This window comes from Bos indicus, chromosome 9 (genome assembly GCF_029378745.1).
Source record: "Bos indicus isolate NIAB-ARS_2022 breed Sahiwal x Tharparkar chromosome 9, NIAB-ARS_B.indTharparkar_mat_pri_1.0, whole genome shotgun sequence".
In the NCBI taxonomy this organism is placed as follows: Eukaryota; Metazoa; Chordata; class Mammalia; order Artiodactyla; family Bovidae; genus Bos; species Bos indicus.
In genome coordinates, this window is record NC_091768.1 from 64,109,240 (window position 1) to 64,132,040 (window position 22,801).

General features: G+C 33.3%; 1 protein-coding gene across 6 annotated transcripts in view; it reads left to right on the forward strand.

The window, feature by feature from the left end:
* The window catches only part of SNX14 (sorting nexin 14), an 84,262-nt gene that overhangs the window by 23,839 nt on the left and 37,622 nt on the right, over positions 1-22,801 (forward strand). For 4 of the 6 annotated variants that reach the window (XR_011568469.1, XM_070796121.1, XM_070796125.1 and 1 more), the window contains exons 5-15: positions 282-325; positions 2,969-3,056; positions 7,156-7,240; positions 11,289-11,445; positions 13,030-13,105; positions 13,839-13,883; positions 13,986-14,066; positions 14,163-14,277; positions 19,479-19,634; positions 20,000-20,124; positions 20,613-20,671. Coding sequence is in view for 5 of the 6 variants with exons in the window: in XM_070796121.1 (XP_070652222.1) it covers positions 282-325; positions 2,969-3,056; positions 7,156-7,240; positions 11,289-11,445; positions 13,030-13,105; positions 13,839-13,883; positions 13,986-14,066; positions 14,163-14,277; positions 19,479-19,634; positions 20,000-20,124; positions 20,613-20,671 (1,031 nt within the window). In the remaining variant the exon portion in view is untranslated. Of the gene's footprint in view, positions 1-281; positions 326-2,968; positions 3,057-7,155; positions 7,241-11,288; positions 11,446-13,029; positions 13,106-13,838; positions 13,884-13,985; positions 14,067-14,162; positions 14,278-19,478; positions 19,635-19,999; positions 20,125-20,612; positions 20,672-22,801 lie in introns of those variants that run through there. The other 2 variants (XM_070796122.1, XM_070796126.1) reach the window with 2 other exon arrangements.

The following is a 22,801-nucleotide window of genomic DNA, read 5'->3' on the forward strand; positions in this document are numbered from 1 at the left end:
TTTTTTTAATTATGGACATATTTTAAAGTGTGTGTGTCATTGTGATAGTAATTTTTCTTTTTAATGAAGTTTTACTGTTTTCAGAGTGTTTTCCCATATGTCCCTTTTCATCATCAAAGCCATATGAAGTCGGCATAGACATTTTGTCATGCAGAAGTATGACACTGGGTGTCAATATTTGGGATACTAAGCTTAGTTTTTGTTATATATTTCTTAGTATTAGAGTTTATTTTCCCAGAATTAATTAACTTGATTTTTCTTAAAAAATAATTTTTATTCAGGTTCTTGAATTAGTGTTGGAAAACTTTGTCTACCCCTGGTACAGGTAAGTTCTTTCTATAAGACCTTTTTTCTGTAGTATAGTGAATTCCATTAAGTATGCTAATGATACATTTTTAGTATAGGTGGTAATTTCTCAGTGTTGGCACTATTGACATTTTTGGCCACATAATTCTTTGTTATGGGGACCTATACTGTGCATTATAGGGTGTTTAACGTACCCCTGACTTTTTCCCAGTGAATGCTGGTGGCACTCCTTGTTTTCCTTGGTTGTGATCACCAAAAATGTCTTCAGAGATTGCCAGAGTTACCTGGGAGGCACAGTGGTCACTTAAGAACCACTGATTGTAGGTAATCAATTAACAATTTAGTGATAGGAAAGAGGAAAAAACCCTAGGCTACTTTTTGAAAGAACAGTAACTTGTACAGTTTCTTATGACCCCTAATTGTAGTGATTTACTATTTTGTATGCACCTTTTACACTTGAACTAATTGTACGTTTAGAGAAAAAATTTTTATTCAGGTATTTCATTAAACTGAAAGTTAATTTCAGTAGACTTCCTGGAAAATTAATGTTTTGTTCCAAAGTAGCTTTGTTTTTGGTATCTGATGCCTATGTAAAAATCCCCTATGCTCAATGGAATATGGAAAATGCTCTAGATCTGTGGGGAAAAAAAAGTCTGATTTGACAATCAGAAATCATTTAATAAAACACATACTCCCTTACAGAAGCATCGTGTACTTAGTTATATATTTGAACACTTAACACCTATATGACTTATAATATTTAATTATATCTCCCCTAATGTTCAGTATATTTTGAATTTCCTAATTTAAAAATGCAATAGGCGGCTCGGTTTCCAGTGGCTAGGACTCAATGCTTTAACTGCCATGGGCCTGGGTTCAGTCCCTGGTCGGGAACTGATTCCACAAGCTGAGTAATGTGGCTGGGGGAGGTGGGGAGGGCGGTGGGGGGGGGTGGAATGCTATGGCAGAAAGTGAAGAGGAACTCAAAAGCCTCTTGATGAAAGTGAAAGTGGAGAGTGAAAAAGTTGGCTTAAAGCTCAACATTCAGAAAACGAAGATCATGGCATCTGGTCCCATCACTTCATGGGAAATATATGGGGAAACAGTGGAAACAGGGTCAGACTTTATTTTTTTGGGTTCCAAAATCACTGCAGATGGTGACTGCAACCATGAAATTAAAAGACGCTTACTCCTTGAAAGGAAAGTTATGACCAACCTAGATAGCATATTCAAAAGCAGAGACATTACTTTGCCAACAAAGGTCCGTCTACTCAAGGCTATGGTTTTTCCAGTGGTCATGTAGGGATGTGAGAGTTGGACTGTGAAGAAGGCTGAGCGCTGAAGAATTTATGCTTTTGAACTGTGGTGTTGGAGAAGACTCTTGAGAGTCCCTTGGGCTGCAAGGAGATCCAATCAGTCCGTTCTGAAGGAGATCAGCCCTGGGATTTCTTTGGAAGAAATGATGCTAAAGCTGAAACTCCAGTACTTTGGCCACCTCATGCGAAGAGTTGACTCATTGGAAAAGATTCTGATGCTGGGAGGGATTGGGGGCAAGAGGAGAAGGGGACGACAGAGGATGAGATGGCTGCTTGGCATCACTGACTCGATGGACGTGAGTCTGAGTGAACACCGGGAGTTGGTGATGGACAGGGAGGCCTGGCGTGCTGCGATTCATGGGGTCGCAAAGAGTCGGACACGACTGAGCGACTGATCTGATCTGATCTGATAGTGGATTAAAACAAATTTAATACTCATTTAATATGTTATTTTTGCCTGTATAGCTTATATACAATTTTTACACTGGCATCTGTCTTAAACATAGGGCATTTGTCATTTAAGTAAATTGATTGTGAGGCCTTTTATAAAATAATCCTGTTGTGAAACTCCCCCACTGCCACCCCATCCCCACCCTGCCCCCAAATTATAACTTCTCAGACATAAAATCTGGCTGTATTTTTTAGTGTGTATCCTATATAGCTATTGATGCTATGATATTCCCTTCCTTGGAGTTAATAGTGGGAACCATGATTGATACAAAATTATCTTCTTTATGCTACCAAGGGACTTAACAGCATCATCTTCTAGTTCAGAAAATTATGATTATACATACCTTTCTTTCTTGCCTTTGATTAGGAAAGTATCCTAATTCTTCTAGGGACCTCAAAGCTATAGGAAAACTCAGGAAAAGGTTGTCAAAATTTCTGTTTAAAAACATTTTGAGTTTCAATTTATTTTCTTTTTCAAAGAAAACACACACTTTTTTTTCTTACTTTTAGAATTAGTTTATATTATTAATCTATAAATATTTAATTGAACTTTTGTATGTAATTGTGTTTCTTTTCAAAATTATTGTTTTTTAAATATTTCTTTGATGATGTTTAGAAAATGATCTTAAAAATCTTAAACATGTGACTATGTACACATGAATGTCTACAGGAAAATCTATACAATAATTTAGTTAACGACAATTATGTCGGTACTAGAATTACGGGAGATTTTAATTTTCTTCTTTGTTCTTTTGTTTCATAATATAATGCATTGTTTGTTAAAAAATAGCATAAGTAAATGGAAAAAGAGTCAGTTCTAGACTTCTCTTGGTTTTTAAAAGGGAAGTTGTGTATTTCTTTGAACTTCTAAATGCTTGTTTTCTTTTTAATTAAAGGGATGTAACAGATGATGAGTCCTTTGTTGATGAACTGAGAATTATATTACGGTTTTTTGCATCTGTCTTAATTCGAAGGATTCACAAGGTGTGTATTTATAATGAGAAATTTGGGAATTTCTATCCTATATGTTGGAGAAGGAAATGGCAACCCACTCCAGTATTCTTACCTGGAGAATCCCATGCACAGAAGAACCATGGGGTGGCAAAGAATTGTACATGACTGAAGCAACTTAGCATGCATACTATATGTATTTGTTTTGTTCTTCACCTTTAATTTTTTTAGATTAAGAGATAAATGGATTGCTATTGATTAATTGATCAATTTTGCTTTCTTTAATGTTTGGATGTCTTGGTTTTTAGAAATTATAGATAAAAAGACAACTGTAGAAAAAAAGTCATGTTCTTGTTAGATGAATTTACTGAATACATGGTAATTATGATGTTTTAAAAAAATTTCAAGCCATATTTTAAGGTTTTGTGTGTGTATATATATACACACACACACACACACACACATATATATACACTTAACTTTGTTGGCTATAGACACAAATACTTGTCTACTGCTTTGTCAGTTCTATATATTGAACATAATGATAATAAATTAGTGATCTCTATCTCTGCCAGTAATAAAGGCAAATTCTTGTTAAATGTTGCTATACCTATTTGAGAAATGAGCAATAAAATCAACCACTATAGCAAACATATGCAAAAAATTATGAATAAGTACTTCACAAAAGAAAAATATAAAAGTGCTAATTAATATTTGAAAATATGTTGTCTTTTTGATGAGATACCATTCTTTTGTCTCTCAGGTTGGGAAAGAAAAAAGTGATAGTGTTTAGCAGTGGTGATTGTAGAGAAACAGGCAAAGCAAGTACACGTTCAAATTGATATAACTCTTACCCTGGAAGGGGGTTTGGTAATCTTTATTGAAAGACATAAAAATGTCTGTATTCTCAAATATAATTCCATTTTTTTAGTATATTTTAAAGAAATAGAGTGGAAACATGTATATTCAAAGATTCATTGTAGTATACCTTATAATAAGGAAGACTGAAAAGGAAAACTGATGTCCAATGACAAGATTGTTGGTTGGTTGAATATAGTACATGTTAACTATGAAATCCTTTCTATAGTTTTTATGATTACTTGCTTTCATTTAGCATAATGTTTGTGATTGTTTGTTTTCACTTTGCATAATATTTTTGAGGTCTATTCATGTTGTCCTGTTGTACCTGTATCAGTACTTATTCTTTTTTATGTCTGAATAGTATTCCATTGTATGGATACACCACATTTTGTTTGTCCATCTGTCAGTCAGTGGACATTTGGAATGTTTCCACCTTTTGGCTATTGTGAATAATGCCACCATAGGGTTTGTGTACAAGTTTTTTGTGGAGAGAATGTGTATGGAATATTTATTTTCGTTTCTCTTGATTTTACCTTCAAATGTAATTACTGGGTCAAATGGTTTATGTTTAAACCATTTTTTTGAGGAACTGTCAAAAGACTGTTTTCCTAAGTGCACCATTTTCCATTGCTACTAGCAGTGTATGAGTGTCTTGATTTCTCCACATCCTTGCCATAACTAATTATTATTTCACTTTTTGATTCTAACCATACTAATGGACGTGAAGTCATATCTCACTGTGGCATTGATTTGCTTTTCCCTGTGGCTGATGGGGCTTCCATGATAGCTCAATTGGTAAAGAATCCACCTGCAATGCAGGAGACTCCCGTTCAATTCCTGGGTTGGGAAAATCCCTTGGAGAAGAGATAGGCTACCCACTCCAGTATTCTTGGGCTTCCTTTGTGGCTCAGCTGGTAAAAACTCTGCCTGCAATGTGGGAGACCTGGATTCGATCCCTGGGTTTGGAAGATCCCCTGGAGAAGGGAAAGGTTACCCACTCCAGTATTCTGGCCTGGAGAATTCCATGGACTGTCTAGTCCATGGGGTCGCATTGAGTCAGATATGACTGAGCGACTTTCACTTCACTTCATGGCTGATGATGTTGAGCATCTTCTTAGATGCTTATTGGCCATTTGTATATCTTTTTTTGGGAAAGAAATGTGTATTCAGATTTTTTGTCCATGTTTTAAACTGAGTTATTTGTCTTTTAATTACTGAGATGTAAGAGTTTATTATCTATTCTGGATATATTTCCTTCATCAGATATATGATTTCCAAATATTTTTTCCACTTTCTGGGTTTTTATGCTATATATTTTTTCTTTTCATTTTATCTGCATACTGTCCTGGAAGATAAGTGGGTCTTTATCATACTCATTTTGTAGAAAGTTAGTAATATTCTTTGTCAGAGTGTCAGAGGTAATTGATGGGCAGAGGATTAGGCCTGGGTCATGTTATTCCTAGTACAGTGTTCTATCCTTGGTAACATTGCCTGAATAATGTAACTTGGGGGTTTGGGGATAATGAAAATCATTTAAGGTCCACAGTGTTTTTTTTAAAATCGAAGTTTAGTGATAAACTCATTGTTTTATTCGTTTTGACTTTGACCTGAAGTCTCTAAAATAGAACTTGCAAGTGAAAATTTTCATGTGTGTTCTCAGAAGATGAGATTTTACAAAATATTTGAAAACAAAGACATCTTGTTTATTTGACAAATAATGGAACTAATTTATAATCACTAAGTACCAAGAGGGCAGGAGTAAATGAAGAGTAATGTTATTTTACAAAAAGGAATATTGCTAGCAGAAACATAGCCCCTTTTTGAACATGTTTGATATTCATAGCTGAAAGATACCTGTAAACTGCTCTGGGTTTTACTAGTAAATCACTAATATTGGGGGCTTATGAGTCATTACACTTAATAAATTTATCAGGCTGTAATGTTTTCCCTCTTCCTTAATGAGGAATTTAAAAAGGATTGGAAAGTTAACACAAAATAACACTGTTGGGATACAATTTTCTCATGCCTTTGATAAAGGGAGAATGTAATGTGTTGAGCTTTGTAATGGCTGATAACCCTGTTGAAGTCTAATAAACATGCTTTTTGGTGATTTACTGAATTCACAAGGCTTTTTTTTTTCTTAAGTTATTTTATTTTCTGTCTCTTTCATGTGTATTCATGTATGCTTCTAATTCTCTCTTACTAACCTACCCTAGTCACTACAGTTTCCAATCTTTAAGTTGAAAATTGTCTGTGGGGAAAAATGAAACTTAGTATTATTCCAAAATAGAATGCTGCCATATATCTTGAAACCAGGATTTGTCTTATAATCTGAATGAAAAGTTTATTTTCAAGCAACCTTAGTTAACACAAATTTATAACCTCAAAGGAATGATAAGCTGCTTGACGTTTTTTTTCTTGAATACATTTAGAACAAATACATTAAAGAAATAAGTCAAGAATAAAGACACTAATTTCATGAGAAAAATTTAGTGTATAAGGTATGTTTTCATTATCGTGGTAGTAAAACTGTCTGAAGTTATAATCAATATGGTCTAAGACTGTATAGTGCTTTTAAATTATATTTTTGAAAGATTCCTAATACAACTAATTTTTTTAAAATTTTTAATTGAAGGATAATTGCTTTACACTATTGTGTTGATTTCTGCCAAACATCAACATGAATCAGCCCTAGGTATACGTGTGTCCCCTTCCTCTTGATATCCCATCCATATCCCACCCTTCTAGGTTGTTGCAGAGCCCCGGTTTGAGTTTCCTGAGTCATATAGCAAATTCCCATTGGCTGTCTAATTCACATATGGAAGTGGATATGTTCGGAGAAGGAAATGGCAACCCACTCCAGTGTTCTTGTCTAGAGAATCCTGTGGACATAGGAGCCTGGTGGGCTGCTGTCCATAGGGTCGCACAGTCAGACATGACTGAAGTGACTTAGCAGCAGCAGCAGCAGTGTATATGTTTCCATGTTACTCTGTCCATCTGCCCCACCCTCTCCTTTCTTCCCCAGACCATAAGTCTTTCTCCATGTCTGTGTCTCCATTGCTGCCCTGCAAACAGGTTCAGCAGTACTCTTTCTAATTCCATATATATGTGTTAATACATGATATTTGTTTTTCTCTTTCTGACTTACTTCATTCAATACAGCTAATTTTTAAGATCTTATGTTCCAATGTCTTAAATACAGTGTTCCTGCCATTATAACTTAGAGATAAATTATTTTAAAAGTTTTTATTTTAATGTTGAATTTTTCTAGGTGGATATTCCATCTATTATCACCAAGAAACTATTAAAAGCAGCAATGAAGCATATAGAAGTGATTGTTAAAGCCAGTCAGAAAGGTAATACAATTTCCTGCTCCGAAATTTGAGTGATTTTGTTTTTATATGGCAACTTTCATCCTAAATATCTGAATACTGATAAATTAAGTGATATATTCATAAATGCTGTGAGAGTTTTGTTTCAACTGAAATCCTTTTCAGTAATTTATTAATAATACAAGTGATTGTGTGAACTCAAGAATCTATGAAAATTAAAGTACAATCATTAATTGTTAGATATATTATTGATGAACCTTATCCTTTTTTTTTTTTTTTTTTGAATGGATCCTTTGCCCTCCTTACTTCCTCTGTGGTATCTCTCACATGTCTTCTCTCCTTTTTCCTTAATGATTTCAATTTGACCTAGCTTATCCTGTACACTGTTACTATGTTAATTTCACAATACCACAATCCTGTTACCTCCCTACTTTAAAAAAAAAGTAGTGACTGCTTGTAGAGTCAAAACTGTCTTATATTTAAATCCTTTCCTATGTAGTTAAGTTGTTTGATCTTGTCCTTCAATATGTATTATACTTTAGCCAGGATGACCTCTTTTCAGTTTCTCACATACGTCCTGGGCTTTATACTGTCATGATGTATAAGTAATATATATTCATCAAATGTTTGCTGATTGAACAAATGAAATCTTCCTTTGGGGCTTTTCTTACTCTTAGATCAAGCTGAAATATACTTTTTAAGCAAAATTACTTATATGCTCTATATTTAGTTCTTTGTGAGACTGGTAATTACCATGTGTGGTATTCCTCTTCTGGAAATTACCAGTAAGTATTAGCAGTCCAAAACCTCTCAGTAGTCTTGCAGCAAAGATATAGCTTTAACTTTGTATAACCTGGAACATCCTAGACTCATTTGAGCGTGGAACCAATTTTCCCTTCTCATAACATCAATTCATATCATCACAATATATTTGAGGAAATTGTGTTCTAGGTAGAGTGGAAGTTAAATTATTAGTTTATTTGTCATTTGGTATAAATCATTCCTCAGGTACAAGAACCAGTTCAGATTGCATGTTTAAACTCTTGTGTTTTTGTCTTATATAACAATTAAGAAGTTTTAGCTTCAATGTAGTTTAAAAGTAGAAAAGTTTAAATATGTGTAATTTAAATGTTAAACAAAAAAAAAATTAACTTTTAAAATTGTTGTCCTGTCACTGGCAAAATCATACCAGAAAATTGTAGCCATTCCATTAAGGCTACTTTACTGTCAGAAAAAAATATGGAAAATGTGTTTTTTTAATTAGTAAATTTTAGTTTTTAGAGTAGTTTTAAGTTTATAGAAAAATTGAGCAGATATTTTGGAGATTCCCATATATTTCCCCCCTTCCCAATTGTTAACGCCTTGCCTTGGTTGGTACATTTGTTACAGTTGATATGCCAGTATTGATACATTATTAATCAAGTCCATAGTTTTCATTAGGGTTTTACTCTTCTTGTACATTCTGCAGATTTTGACAAATGCTTAATGCCATGTATTTATCATCACAGTATCATACTGAGTGTTTCACTGTCCCCATAGCCCCTGTGTTTCACCTGTTTATCCCTCTCTCTTTCCTTCAGGAACTCCTGACTACCACTGATCTTTTTACTCTTTCTACAGTTTTTCCAAATGTCATAATGTCATAAATTCCATAAATGGAATCATACTGTAGCCTTTCCAGACTGCTTTCTTTCATTTAGAATTATGCATTTAAGGGTTCTCCATGTCTTCTGTGGCTGGATAACTGATTTCTTTTTAGTGCTCAATTACATTCTGTTGTCTAGATGTACTACAGTTATCCATTCACTTTTTCAAGGACATCTTGGTCACTTGTTTGCAAGTTTTTGTGTGGGAAAATTATTTTTAATATGGTCTTAATATTGTTATAAAGACAAACACTTTGAACTCAGGATATGAATAAATTGACTCATCTTTTTACTTTTAGTTGAATCAATCAGTTTAATAAAATCTCCAAGTTGTTTTGTTTCTGAGAGTGCTGAAATTTATCCTTGAGTCTTTGCAAGAGAAGGGTTGCTAGTTTGCTACCACTATTCATATAAAAAATGGTCCTCAATTACAAAATCAACATAAAATGCTAGATTGGATTCATTAATGACATTGTATTAGTAATTAATGAAGTCCATAAAATTAAAAGACCTAAGTATTAGGAGGATTCCAGTTTGTCCAAAGGTTCTGGTGTTCTAAATGTTATAACGGTGAATTAGACTTGTAAGAAGATTTTCAGGGTTTTGATTTTTCTTCTCTTTCATGCATGCATTTGTTTTCTAAATATTTTTGGCTACACAATTTTGTATACTCAGGAAGTACTTAAAGGTTAACCTCCTTTATCCATATACATTTTTACTCTCTTGGTGTTCTCTCCTTATCTGCTTCTTGAGAGTAGGAATTACAAAGAGGTTTTCTATGTAATTACTTCTGTCATCCTTAGACACATTGAAAATATATACATTAGAAGCCTTGGTTTAATTTAAATTCAGTAGTAGTTGAAGGGCTTTATTATATCAGTCTTTGATCCTAAAGAAATCTTTTTGTCATGGATTCTGAAAATTTCCTTTCATGGTCTGAAAACTGTCCATTGATTAGGTAGGAGGTATACTGGTGATTAGTGGGGTTTAATTCATACCCTGTTTTTCAACATCTGTATTTTGCTTGTACTTGTATTAAGGTTCTCTTCCTCCATATGTTTTTATCTTCTGCCTGATTTTTAAATTCTTTCATTAGCTAAGACTACAAAAATCTCACATCTGAGTAGAGTCCAGTCTAGTGATTCAATTTATATATTATATATAAATGCTTAATCACATCAAATATTATAATTACTGGTGCATTTTACATGGAATCTTTTCAATGTCATCTATTTAATAACTGTTTCCTGAGGGGGAAACTGAGGTTCAAAGGGATTATATTATTTAAGATCATCAGTTAATAAGTAGAACTGGAGTTTAGCATAGCTTAGTCTTCTTATTTTAAATTCCTGTTTATGATATAAAGTTTTAAAAGACCTGTACCCTGAATACTTGGGGCAGAATGCTTGGTAAACAACTGTATAATTATCAAATAAAATGCTTGAACATGGTTTGTATGAAAACCACATCCATCTTTGTCAGTCCTGCTTTTGTACCTCTGGTGCGGATAACATTCGTTTACATTCTTAGTTCTCACACCTTTGGAATGTATATATTGGCTTTTTTTTTTTTGGTGAATGTGCTTGCATTCTCTCAATAAAAATAGAAGTAAATAGTATAAAGTAAATGCCATTGAATTAGAGTTAAGATTCCCTTCACAGACTTCATGATTTTAAAACTTGGCCCGGAGTGCAGATAGGGGAAAACATGACTTCTTTTTCTCCTGCTCTTTTGACGTCTGTAGAAAAGGATTGGCAATACTATTATTCTTAAGTTTTGAAGTATTAGTTTAGTGCTCGGCCTTTAAGAAAACCTTTTGTTCGTGTAACTTTTATCATCAGTTAACATAGTAGGTAATCTAACTTCATGGACTTCCACTGTATACAGCTGTATACCTTTTCTGTCCTATACTATGGGCAGAAGATGCAGAACTTAACCAAGGAAGCCTGTTTCTGTACTATAATTAGTTTGAAGGGTTACCTGATTGATTTTGATGTGAAAGAAGAAATAATAGAGAGCTTTAAGAAGGATTTTTTAATACTTGCAGAGGATGAATAAGATGTAATGTTTGTTAACAAAAGCTTTGTGTGTGCTGGAAGATGTTTCATTTAGTTTTTTCCATTTAAAAATTTTGCTTTTAATATAATTTGTAATGACCTGGGTTTAAAATTTTGTTCACCAAGGGTGAAAGGGCTTTTTTATCAATTCATTTTGAATAAATTAAAAACTTCCAGCAAAGAGGAAAATTACCTTCTTTACACTCTTTTTTTTTGGAAAAGTTTACCAGTAGAATACATACTGGGAAGAAAGAAAGGTTAAAAAAGGAATGGCTGTGTTAAATTATTTTCTGTTTGTTAGTGGAAATGGCTGAAGTTATTTAATGCTGTTAACTTCTTCCAATGTTTATTTCTTATTTGTATTTATAGTAGAAAATACAGAGTTTTTACAGCAAGCTGCTTTAGAAGAATATGGTCCAGAGCTTCATGTGGCTTTGAGGAGTCGAAGAGATGAATTACATTATTTAAGGAAACTTACCGAACTACTTTTTCCTTATATTTTACCTCCTAAAGCAACAGACTGCAGGTATAAATAAGACTGGAAAATGTCATAGCAGTATTTACGTACCATGCCATGTGTATATTGCTGTTTTTGATCATAATAGGAATACACTAAAACTTGAGGTTATCCTATGATATGAAAAATTTTCCATTTAAGAAATATAATTTATCAGGTCTTAAAATGCCGTTTTAGGCACTGAATGTTCATGATATGTTGTATTGCTAACAGTTTTTTCCTAGAAACTGATCTTGGGAAATCAAAGATACACATAAAAATTAAGTTTCTTACTTGATATCATTATACTGTGTTGCATTCTTGGTGTTTCTTTGAAAAGACATGCAGAAACACTTTGGACAAATTATACAGCTAAGTTTGAAAAGTATAGTTAAAGGTCATTTAGTCCATCCAGTCTCCCTTGTTCCTGCAAGAGCATGTTTAGATTATTCCATAAAGTTCCTTTGTTGCTCTTATTTTTATGATCCTTAGAGATAAGGACCATGGCTTATTTTATTTATTTACTTAATTGAATTATAGTTAGGGTATAGTACTATTTTCCGGAGAAGGCAATGGCACCCCACTCCAGTACTCTTGCCTGGAAAATCCCATGGACAGAGGAGCCTGGTAGGCTGCAGTCCATGGGGTCGCTAAGAGTCGGACACAACTGAGTGACTTCATTTTCACTTTCCACTTTCATGCATTAGAGAAGGAAATGGCAACCCACTTCAGTGTTCTTGCCTGGAGAATCCGAGGGACGGGGGAGCCTGGTAGGCTGCCGTCCATTGGGTCGCAAAGAGTCGGATACGACTGAAGTGACTTAGCAGCAGCAGCAGCAGCATAGTACTATTTTCAGGTAACATACTGCTTCAGTATTTTCATATACTACACTCTGTTTAGTGAAAGAAAGTGAAAGTGAAGTCGCTGAGTCGTGTCCAACTCCTTGCGACCCCATGGACTGTAGCCTACCAGCTTCCTGCATCCATGGGATTTTCCAGGCAAGAATACTGCAGTGGGTTGCCATTGCCTTCTCCAGGAGATCTTCCCAACTCAGGGATTGAACCTTGGTCTCCCACATTGGAGGCAGACGCTTTACTGTCTGAGCCACCAGGAAAGTACTCTATTTAGAGTTATTATAAAATAATAGCTATATTTCTCTGTGCTGTACAGTACATCCAACCATGGCTTATTCTTAGTGGTACACTTTAAATATTACTTTATTTTAAATTTAAAGTATTTTAAATAAAATAGTTTAAAAATGGTTTTATTAATTTAAATATTATAATCACACAGTAATTATACTATTAAAATTAGTTTTATTAATTTTTTATATGTAACATTGTAATATTCTGAGGTAGAATTTTTCTAATGCTTACTCAAGTTCCTCCTGCCAAGGAAATGCTTTTTCCCTCTTAATAGTATTCCTTTTAACCAGTTAAGAAATCCAGGTGTGGTCTCTGAACTAGTAGTGTGAGCATTAGTTGGTGGCTTGTTAGAGATGGCAGACTCTCAGGGCAGACCCCAGACCTCCTGAGTCATAGTCATATTAACAGGATTCCCACGTGAGAGCTGATGTAAATCACTAAATATGTACAATATTGTTCTTTTTTCCAGATCGCTGACCTTACTTTTAAGAGAGATTCTCTCTGGTTCGGTGTTCCTCCCTTCTTTGGATTTCCTAGCTGATCCAGTAAGATGTAAAAAAATTTTTTTCTTTAATTGTGATAAGATGCATATAAAGTAAAATTTACCATCTTAAATTACATGTACAGTTCAGTGGTATTAAGTACATTCACATTGTTGAGCAACCATCACCAATGCTTGTCTCCAGAACTCTTTTTATCTTATAAAATTGAAACTCTGTACCCATATAAACAGTAATTCTCCATTCCTCCTAATGCCTGGCAACTCTACTTCCTGACTCTGTTTTCTGTCTCTATGAACTTGACTACTCTGGTTACCTTAGATTAGTGGAATGATGCAGCATCTGGCTTATTTTACATAGTATAATATCATCAAGGTTCATTCATGTTGTAGCATATATCAGAATTCCCTTTCTTTTCAAGGCTGAGTAGTATTTCATTATAGATATATGTCACATTTGTTCATTCATATATTGATGGATAGGTGAGTTGCTTTTACTTTTGATCCAGTAAAATTTTGAAGAAATAGGGATAATTTATAAGCATTTTGAATGCCAAAGTCAGAGTAACTTTTCTTTTTCCATTTCCACAAAAGTTGAGAACCCTGTATTGTAGATTTTTTTAAAAGTTCTTCTATGTTACAAAAGTACAGATGCTTTTTGCCACTGCTCTGTTTTGTCATTTTTCCAGAGACTTTCATAATCTGATAGAAGCTTTCAGAATTCAGGGCAGAATACACTAATGAAATTATTTTGATCTATGTTTATTATTTTCCATTAGGATACTGTGAATCATTTGCTTATCATCTTCATAGATGACAATCCAGTGAGTATTAAACACGTTAGAAAATATTTCAGATTGCATTGAAGTTTGACATATACCTGTACAATCAAATGACACTTGACTGAATTAATTTTCTCTTCAAAGCCTGAAAAAGCGACTGAACCGCCTTCCCCTTTAGTTCCATTCTTGCAAAAATTTGCAGAACCTAGAAATAAAAAACCATCTGTAAGTATTTTCAGAAATAACTTATTACTTTTGATATAAACAATTTTATCACGTATTTATATAGCTCTAACTTACTCTTCCTCATGTTGTATCAAGGTGCTGAAGTTAGAATTGAAGCAAATCAGAGAGCAGCAAGATCTCTTGTTTCGGTTTATGAACTTTCTGAAACAAGAAGGAGCAGTGCACGTGTTGCAGATTTGTCTGACTGTGGGTGAGGCTTACCTGTGTACTTTACTAAAGTCATTGTTAAACTTTGTCATATACTTGACTATTTAGATCAGCTCTGATGTTGTAGTTGCCAGTGTCTACTCCTTTCCACATTGGAACATAATCTATAATGGACTTCAACCAAATCCTCTTAGCAGAAAAAAAAAAACTACTAAAAATTTAGAGTAATGAAATTGTGTTAAAGACCTGGTCATGAGCATTTTGTCACAGTTTTTGTTAAGAATTATTTTGATTAAGTAATCAAATATAAAAATGTTCTATTTTGACTAGAAGTTCTATAACATCTTGTGCCATTGGATTTTGAGGCACTGTATGGACTCTGAAAAGATTAGTTTTTCTAATGCACCTAATTTTTTTTAATATATAATGAAAAAAAATTGAGGTGTAATTTACACAGTGAAACAAATAGAATTTAAATATACAATTGCTCTAACAAATCTGCAGTCCATATAACGTACACCTTTACTGAGATCAGGAACATTTCCATCACCCTAGAAGGTTCCCTGAGAGCCCTTCCCAACTGATCCTTTCCTGCTCCCACTCCTGCCAAAGCAGTCACTGATCTCGTTTCTTTCACCACAGATTAGTTTTTCCTGTACAGTTTCCTTATATAGATGGAAGCTCATAGTATGTACTTTTGGGGCCTGACTTCATTGATTCAGGATGATGCTTTTTAAGATTGATTCATGTTATTGTGTAGATGAGTAGTTTGTTCTTTTTTATTGCAAAGTAGTGTTCTTTTGTATGAGGGTACCACACTATTCATTCTCCTCGTAAATGGGTATCTAGACTGCTTCCACTCTTGGGCTATTATGAATAAAGCTGCTGTGCACATTCTTGTACAGGGCTTTCTCTTGAGCATATATTTAATAACTAGAAGTAGAATTGCTGTGTTACAAGGTAGATATTTGTTTAATTTTATAAAAAGCTGCCAAATTGTTTTCCAGAGGGTTGTATGTACTATTTTACTCCACCAGCAGTGAAAGAGAGTTCTGGTTGTACCTCAACTTTATAAAAATTTGGTGGTGTTTATCTTTTTAGTTTTAGCCATTTTATTGGTATATGGTAGAATTTTGTTGTGCTTTTAATTTGTGCTTCTCTAATGATTAACAGAGCTGAACACTTGATCATGTGCTTATTGACTATTTGAATATCTTTGTGGAATTGCTATCTTTTGGCTGTTTTTTACTGAATTGTTTTTCCTTTTGTCAGAAATTTCAGTAGTTTTTTAAATATTCTAGATATGTCTTTTTGTCAGATACAAGTATTACAAAGATTTTCTTTCAGACAATGGCATGTCTTTTTATTTTCGGAATAGTGTCTTGGTGAGCAGAACTTTTAAATTTTGATGAAATTCAGTGTATCAATTTTTAATTTTATGCTTAGTGCTTTCTGAGACTTCCGAAAGACTTTTTTAAGCCTTTACCTATCTTAAGTCAAGGTGATATTTGCCTGTTTTTCTCTAGGTGTGTTATAGTTATTATATTTTATATACAGGTTTGTGGTCTATCTTGAAATAATTTTTAGGTTGGTATTAGGTAGGGGTGGAGGTTCATTTTTCCCCTGTATGGATATACAGTTTTTCCAGTATCCATTTTTTGAAGAGACATTTTATTCCCATCTTGAATTACTTGGGCATCCTTGACAAACCTTTTGACCATATGTGGGTCTGTTTCTCGGTTATATTCTTTTCCGTTGATCCATATGTCTACTTTTTTGGCCGATACCACAGTCTTTATTACTTTGACCAAGTAAGTTTTGCAATCAAGTGGTTTAGGGCTTCCCCCTTAGTTCTTTTTAAAGACTGTCCTTAGCTATTTTAAGTTCTTTGCATTTCTATATAAAATTTACAATCAGACTGACAATCCTACCCCTTCATCCACACGCACAACCTGCTTCAATGTTTTAATTGGGGTGGTATTGAATCTGTAGCTCAACTTGGGGAGTAATGACATCTCAACAGTACTTAGGTTTCCAGTGCATGAATAGGGCGTATTTTTTCATTCATTTCATTCTTAAATCTCTCCATAAAATGTTTCATAGTTATCACTGTGGGTCTTTATTTTTGGATTTATTTGAATGTGGTATTTAAAATAACTTGTTAAATTGTTTTTAGCTTATATACAGAAATAGAATTGATTTATTGCATACTGATTTTGTATCCTGTGACATTACTAAGTTTACTTACTAGTTCTAGTAGCTTTTTTGTAGATTTCCTTAGGATTTTCTGCATACACAATCATGTCATCTGTGAATACACAGTTTTATTTTTTCCTTTGTGATATTTACATCTTATTTCTTTTTCTTGCCCCTATTGTAATGGCCAGGACCTTCAGTGTGTTGCTAAATCTAAGTGGTGAGAGCTTACATCCTTGCTTTAGGGGGGGATTATTCAGTGTTATACCATTATGTATAATATTAGCCTGGGTTTTTTTTGTAGATCTCCTTTACTAGATAGAGAATATTTCCTTCTGTTTATTGTTTGCTGAAAATTTTTATCATGAGTGAACAGTGGATTTTTAAAATGCTTTTAGTACATCTCAGCAACCTATTTAATCACCAGGTTATTCCTGATTTTCTTTTATTATGAAGCTGTAGTGATATCCCCTCTTTATTGGTAATTTGTACTTTCTAGTGGTTTATAAAGTTTTGAAATATTTTTGATTTGCTAAGTTTTAGCTTTCATATTTACTATTTCCTTTCTTCTTACCTTTCGTTTAGTTTGTACTTATGGTTTCTTAAGATGAAAGCACTGATGATTAATTTGTACACATTTCTTCTTTCTTAATATAAGCACTTAAAACTATAAATTTCTCTCTGAGTTGCTATAACTGAATTCTAAGATTTTTGGTACTCTGTGCTTTTTATAGTCATTTAGTTTGAAATATTTTAAAATTTTCCTGTGGTTTATCCTTTGACCCTTGGGTTATTTTGAAATGTATTGCTAAATTTCCAAAATTTGGCGATTTTTGAGATATCTTATTGTGATTGATTTCTGATTTAACACTCTCCTGATCAGACAAAATATTCTGTATGATTTCAGTCCTTTGAAATTGATTGAAACTTGTCTTATGGACCATCCATATGATCTGTATGAATATTCCATGTGCATGTGAGAAGAACATCTATTTTACTGTGTTGGGTGGTGTTCTGTAAATATCATCTAGATTAAATTGATGGCTTGTGTTCACATATTATATATTCTTTCAGATTTCTTAATGGATTTGCTATTTCTCCCTTTAGTTATTTTTTTTTTTTAATGTATTTCAAGCTTCATTATTAGGTGCAGAGACAGTTAAGATTGTTAATGAATCTATCCTTTTATCACTATAAAATGCTCTTTTTCTCTGGTAATTTTCTGTCTTGAAGTCTACTTTGTTTGATATTAATATATAGTTATACTATCTTTACGCTTGGGTTTGCATTGTATTACCTTTTTCTATATAATTAAAGAATTTAACATTTATTATAAATACCATATAGCTGAATATTGCTTTAAAAAAAGCGAGTTTGATAATCTTGATTTTCTAATTGGGGTGTATAGTACTTTTGCACTTAATATAATTATTGCATATTTATTGTTAGGTCTTTGGTCTTGGTGTTTTGTATTTGTTCCATGTATTTTTTTTTTAATGTTTTCCAGCCTTTCTTTGAATTACTTGAGCATTTTTCAGTATTTTATCTCCTCTATTGACATTTTCTTGTTTTTTTTTAGTGGTTGCTCAGTTCATAATGATTACCCTGTACATCCTTCATTGATCACAGTTTTCATTTAAACATATATTTTACTATTTCAGGAACAGTGTAAGAACCTCAGTATACCTCAGTTTGTTCCCTTCCTGTCTGATGTGACTGTTACTGTATAGTTTAATTCTGTGTAGGCTATGAAACTCCACAGTACATTGCTTTTTCTTCCTTAAGCAACAGTCTTAACACACATACACACATGCACACATATTTTGGCCCTGATAGTTACTGACTGGCATATTTACTTTTTTGGTGGTTTTTATTCTTTTTCTGCAGAGCCAGTTTCTGTATCATTTTCCTTCTGCTGAAATAAATGTTTTTTATTACATTTCTTATAGCACCATTCTGCTGGAGGTAAATTCTCTTAGCTTTTGTCTGTCTGAAAAGGTGTTATTTTGTATTCATTTAAAAAAGATATTTTCACCAAATAAAAAATTTTGGGTTATGGTTTTTTTCTTTCAGCATTTTATGTCATTTTTTTCACTGTCTTTTGAACACCACCATTGTTTCTAAGGAGAAATTAGCTTCCATTCTTCTGTTTGTTTCCCTACATATATCCCTTTTCTCCCTGATTTTGCAGTTTTCTTTTTGTGTTTGGGGTTTCAGCAATTTAACTGTAATGTGTAGTTTTTAAAAAGTTTATTCTACTTGGATTTTCCTAGGAATCTTAGATATGTAGGTTGGTGTTTTTCATTATTTTAGAAGATGCTTGGCTGTTACCTCTTCAAATACAGTGCCTGATTTTTTTCTCTCCTTTCTTTTTGAGACTCCAATCATTCCAAAGATCTCATATGTTCTGTTCTAGTTTTTTCTTACTCTTTTTTAAAGAAAAGCTCCTTTTCTTTTTGTGTTTCATTTTGGATAATTAAGAATTAAGGGGTAAGCTCCATATTACCTCTTGTAATAAAAAAGGCAGTCAGTATTTTGGGTTTTTTAATGCTGTCCTCTGTCTCTTTAGAAAAAATTGATTTGTTCAGACTGAGCTCTGTCACTAGTCTACAGCTTCCATGATGGAAAGAAACATTGTTTAAAAACATTGACTGGGACTAAAAAGAGCCTTAGTTTTCACTATTATTTAGTGAATCGGGTTTCAGAATATTAAAGACCCTTGGTATAAAAAATTAATCCAATATGTTCCTTAAAGAGAATTTTACAAACATGTTTATTATTCTAAGTTTTAGAAGGTTTATGTTGCTAGGCAAATATTTACACATTTTACGTTGGTATATATTATATTTGATTGTTTAACTTCTCTTTCATCTTAGTAGTTGTTTTATTGCTCCCAATTAAATATTTTTTAAAAACTTAAAATGATGAATAGATTACTCATAATTGCCACTTTTGATATTCATTACAATTTGACTGAGAACATAAAGTTTTCACTGAATAGTTTTATTCTATGCAAATCTTTTTTTTTTTCCTTTCTGAATTTGCTAGAGGAATTCAATGACAGAATTTTACGACCAGAGTTATCAAATGATGAAATGCTGTCTCTTCATGAAGAGTTGCAAAAGATTTATAAAACATATTGTTTAGATGAAAGTGTTGACAAAATTCGATTTGATCCCTTCATTGTAGACGAGATTCAAAAAAGTAAGTAAAAGATGAGGACGAATTCTGTAGTTCTGTAGTTCTTTTACTCTTTTCAGAGTGTTCTGATGTATTCCCTGCTTACTGCAACAGCTGTGTGAGATACACAGGCAGGCATTATCCCATTTTACTAACAAGATGAAAGCTGTGATGAAGAAACTTATTCACAATTCACATACCTAATACTTGCCAGAACTGGCTAGGTTGTTCTAATTCTTCATTCTGGTGTGATCTGCACCTTACAGTGGATTTCTGCAAAACAGTTTTCATGTTGTTTGTTTGCTCTTTGACTGTAATGAATTTTAAACTAATATATAGTGTATTTATGCTTTTCATAAATAATTTTTGCAATATAACTTTTTTAACAGTTGCTGAAGGCCCATATATAGATGTTGTGAAACTTCAAACTATGAGATGTCTTTTTGAAGCGTATGAACACGTACTTTCTCTCTTGGAAAATGTGTTTACTCCTATGTTTTGCCACAGTGATGAGGTAAGTCAGAATATTAATGTTGTGTGAAGATTTTTCTTTAAAACTTATTAGTTGCTTTAATATCATTACATGAGTAATTCAAATAATAAACAGAAAAATAAAATGCAGTTAATTAAGAAAATGGATGCTGTTTTGCACTACATAATGGAGATTAGAAACTGATAATAAAATTATTTCTTAATATCAAAACCATGTTTGTGTATGTGACTAGTAGATTGCTACCTAATTGGTATTTGATTTTCCATGTATCTGAGTGGCTTTGTAGTGGTGATGGGGAAACCCCATTCTTGTATGTATATTATTTACCTACTTGTGGAAATCAGATGGTTTGAATACCTCCATTTGCAATATCTTAATCCTTACTCTATTTGACTGTGATTGTATTCACTTGATTTAAGTAATGTTTTCTTTGAACTCGAAAGTAGTAAGGTAAAATAGCATATTTCAATATCAAGTACAGGTTTAATAAATCATAATTATTTTTTAAGTATTTTAGACAACTTTTAAGAGGTGCAGAATCACCAACCCGCAATTCAAAATTCAACAGGTAAGTATATTCAATCGTATATATGTTTGTTGCTTTTTTTTTTTTTTTTTTTGGTTCTTTTTGATGCTAATCATTCTGTGATAGCATCATCACCTTTATTAGCTGTTTTTCTTTGACTGTGTGGTTTCTTTGCTGTATAAGTAAACCAGATATTTTACTAAGGAATTGTAGAGCCATATTACATATAGTAATGTAAAAATGCCAGACATTCTTTTAGAAAAATTTAACAAGATAACATACCATTGCTTTGTTAATATTATAACTAACACATATTAGTGCTGGATTACCTGCTTTATTGGAAACTGTGGACTGCATGCATAATTGAAATCCACAGATAACTCCATTTTAGAGAGTAGTTTGTTTTTTCCCCAGAGAGTGATGTTTATTAGAGTACCCACTGGTTACAAAAGTGGAAGGGTTTTTCTCTCTTTCCATTCTTGGCTTTCTAGAAACATAAATGTGCAGTTAAATGACCTAATAAAGGCAGTGTAAGAGAGGTGCTTTATCCATTTATAAATTGGATAATTAATGTCTTGAGTTGTTCCTTACATTGTATATATACAAAATTGACACAGATATCAAATATATAAATCTATAGAATTGATATTCACGTTGCTCTCAACATCTTCCAGTTTGTGTATGTGTATGCTCTCATGTCAAACTCTTTGCAGCCCCATAGACTGTAGCCCACCAGTCTCCTTCAGAGTCGGACACGACTGAAGTGACTTAGCAAAAATAGTATAAGGAAAAATGTGAAAACCTGAGCCGTGGGGAGACTGTGTTACATATTTTGACAAAACTAAGGGTTGTAGAAATATATAGATTTAAATTTTTTTGAATGTTAAGTATTAATTTTTACATAATGTGCCAGTATATATGTAGTGTATATGTAATAATTTTTCTGAAAGGTGCCCCAGTGCTCAATCGTGTCCAACTCTCTGTGACCCCATGGACTGTAGCCCACCAAGATCCTCTGTCCATGGGATTTCCCAGGCCAGAATACTGGAGTGGGTTGCTGTTTCCTTCTCCAGATGATCTTCGCAACCCAGGGATGGAACCTTTGTCTCTTGTGTCTCCTGCATTGGCAGGTGAATTCTTTACCTCTAGCTACCACCTGAAAGGTGGGACATAGCTTTCTGAAATGTGGAACGTAACCTTTATGATTCTTTGTTAAAATGTTACTCCTTTACTTTTCCCTAAGAATTTATATATTGCAACTGTGCAATAGTTAATTTATATAACAAAAATTCCATGCATACTATTTAAAATAGCATTCTTTTACCCAATCCACACAGGGCTTCCCATGTGGCTCAGTGATAGAGAAGCCACCTGGCAATGCAGGAGATGTGGGTCCTTCCCTGGGTGGGGAAGATCCCCTGGAGAAGGAAATGACAATCAACTCCAATATTCTTGCCTTGGAAGTTCCATGGACAAAGAAGCCTGGTGGGCTACAGTCTATGGGGTCACAAAGAGTTGGACATGACTGAGCGACTCTTTAACATTTTATTTATTTATTTTTATGGACTTAGGATGTTTGGAGTCTGACATTGATAGTGAAACTCCTCTATTGGATTCCTTAAGAGGAAGTGGTTCTTTGATCTTCTAAGCTTGCTGAGTAGCTAAATGTAAGTCAGGGTCATAACCTCAGAGATGGAAAGCTTCCTTTGCCACTTTGAGAACACCTAGTTGTCTTCAACATATTGAGGCTCTAATTTTGCTGTCTTAGCATATAAACTTAATAGGAAGAAAATGTGTTTTTTTTTTTTCATTCTGGGTAATGGTTATAGCCTTAGAAAGTATATTTTTCTTTATATTGACCTGATGCTGACATTATCTGTCTTGTCAGGACTCTGCTCCAGTGATGGTCAATGATTCATTTACCTGTGTAGAATAACTAAAAGACTTTCTTAACAGTCCTTCACTGAAAATTTACAGTATCATTGCTAATTAGCTGTTAGATGACTGAAAATATGTAAAATATTTATTCATACATTTTATGCCTACATTAAAAGCAGGTGACCAACCACTAATATATATTAACTGTGAGATTAACAAAGGCATTGGTGTGTATCTTGTTAAATTTTCCCAAAGGTTTAGGCATTTTCACATTATTATTATATTTGCATTTTA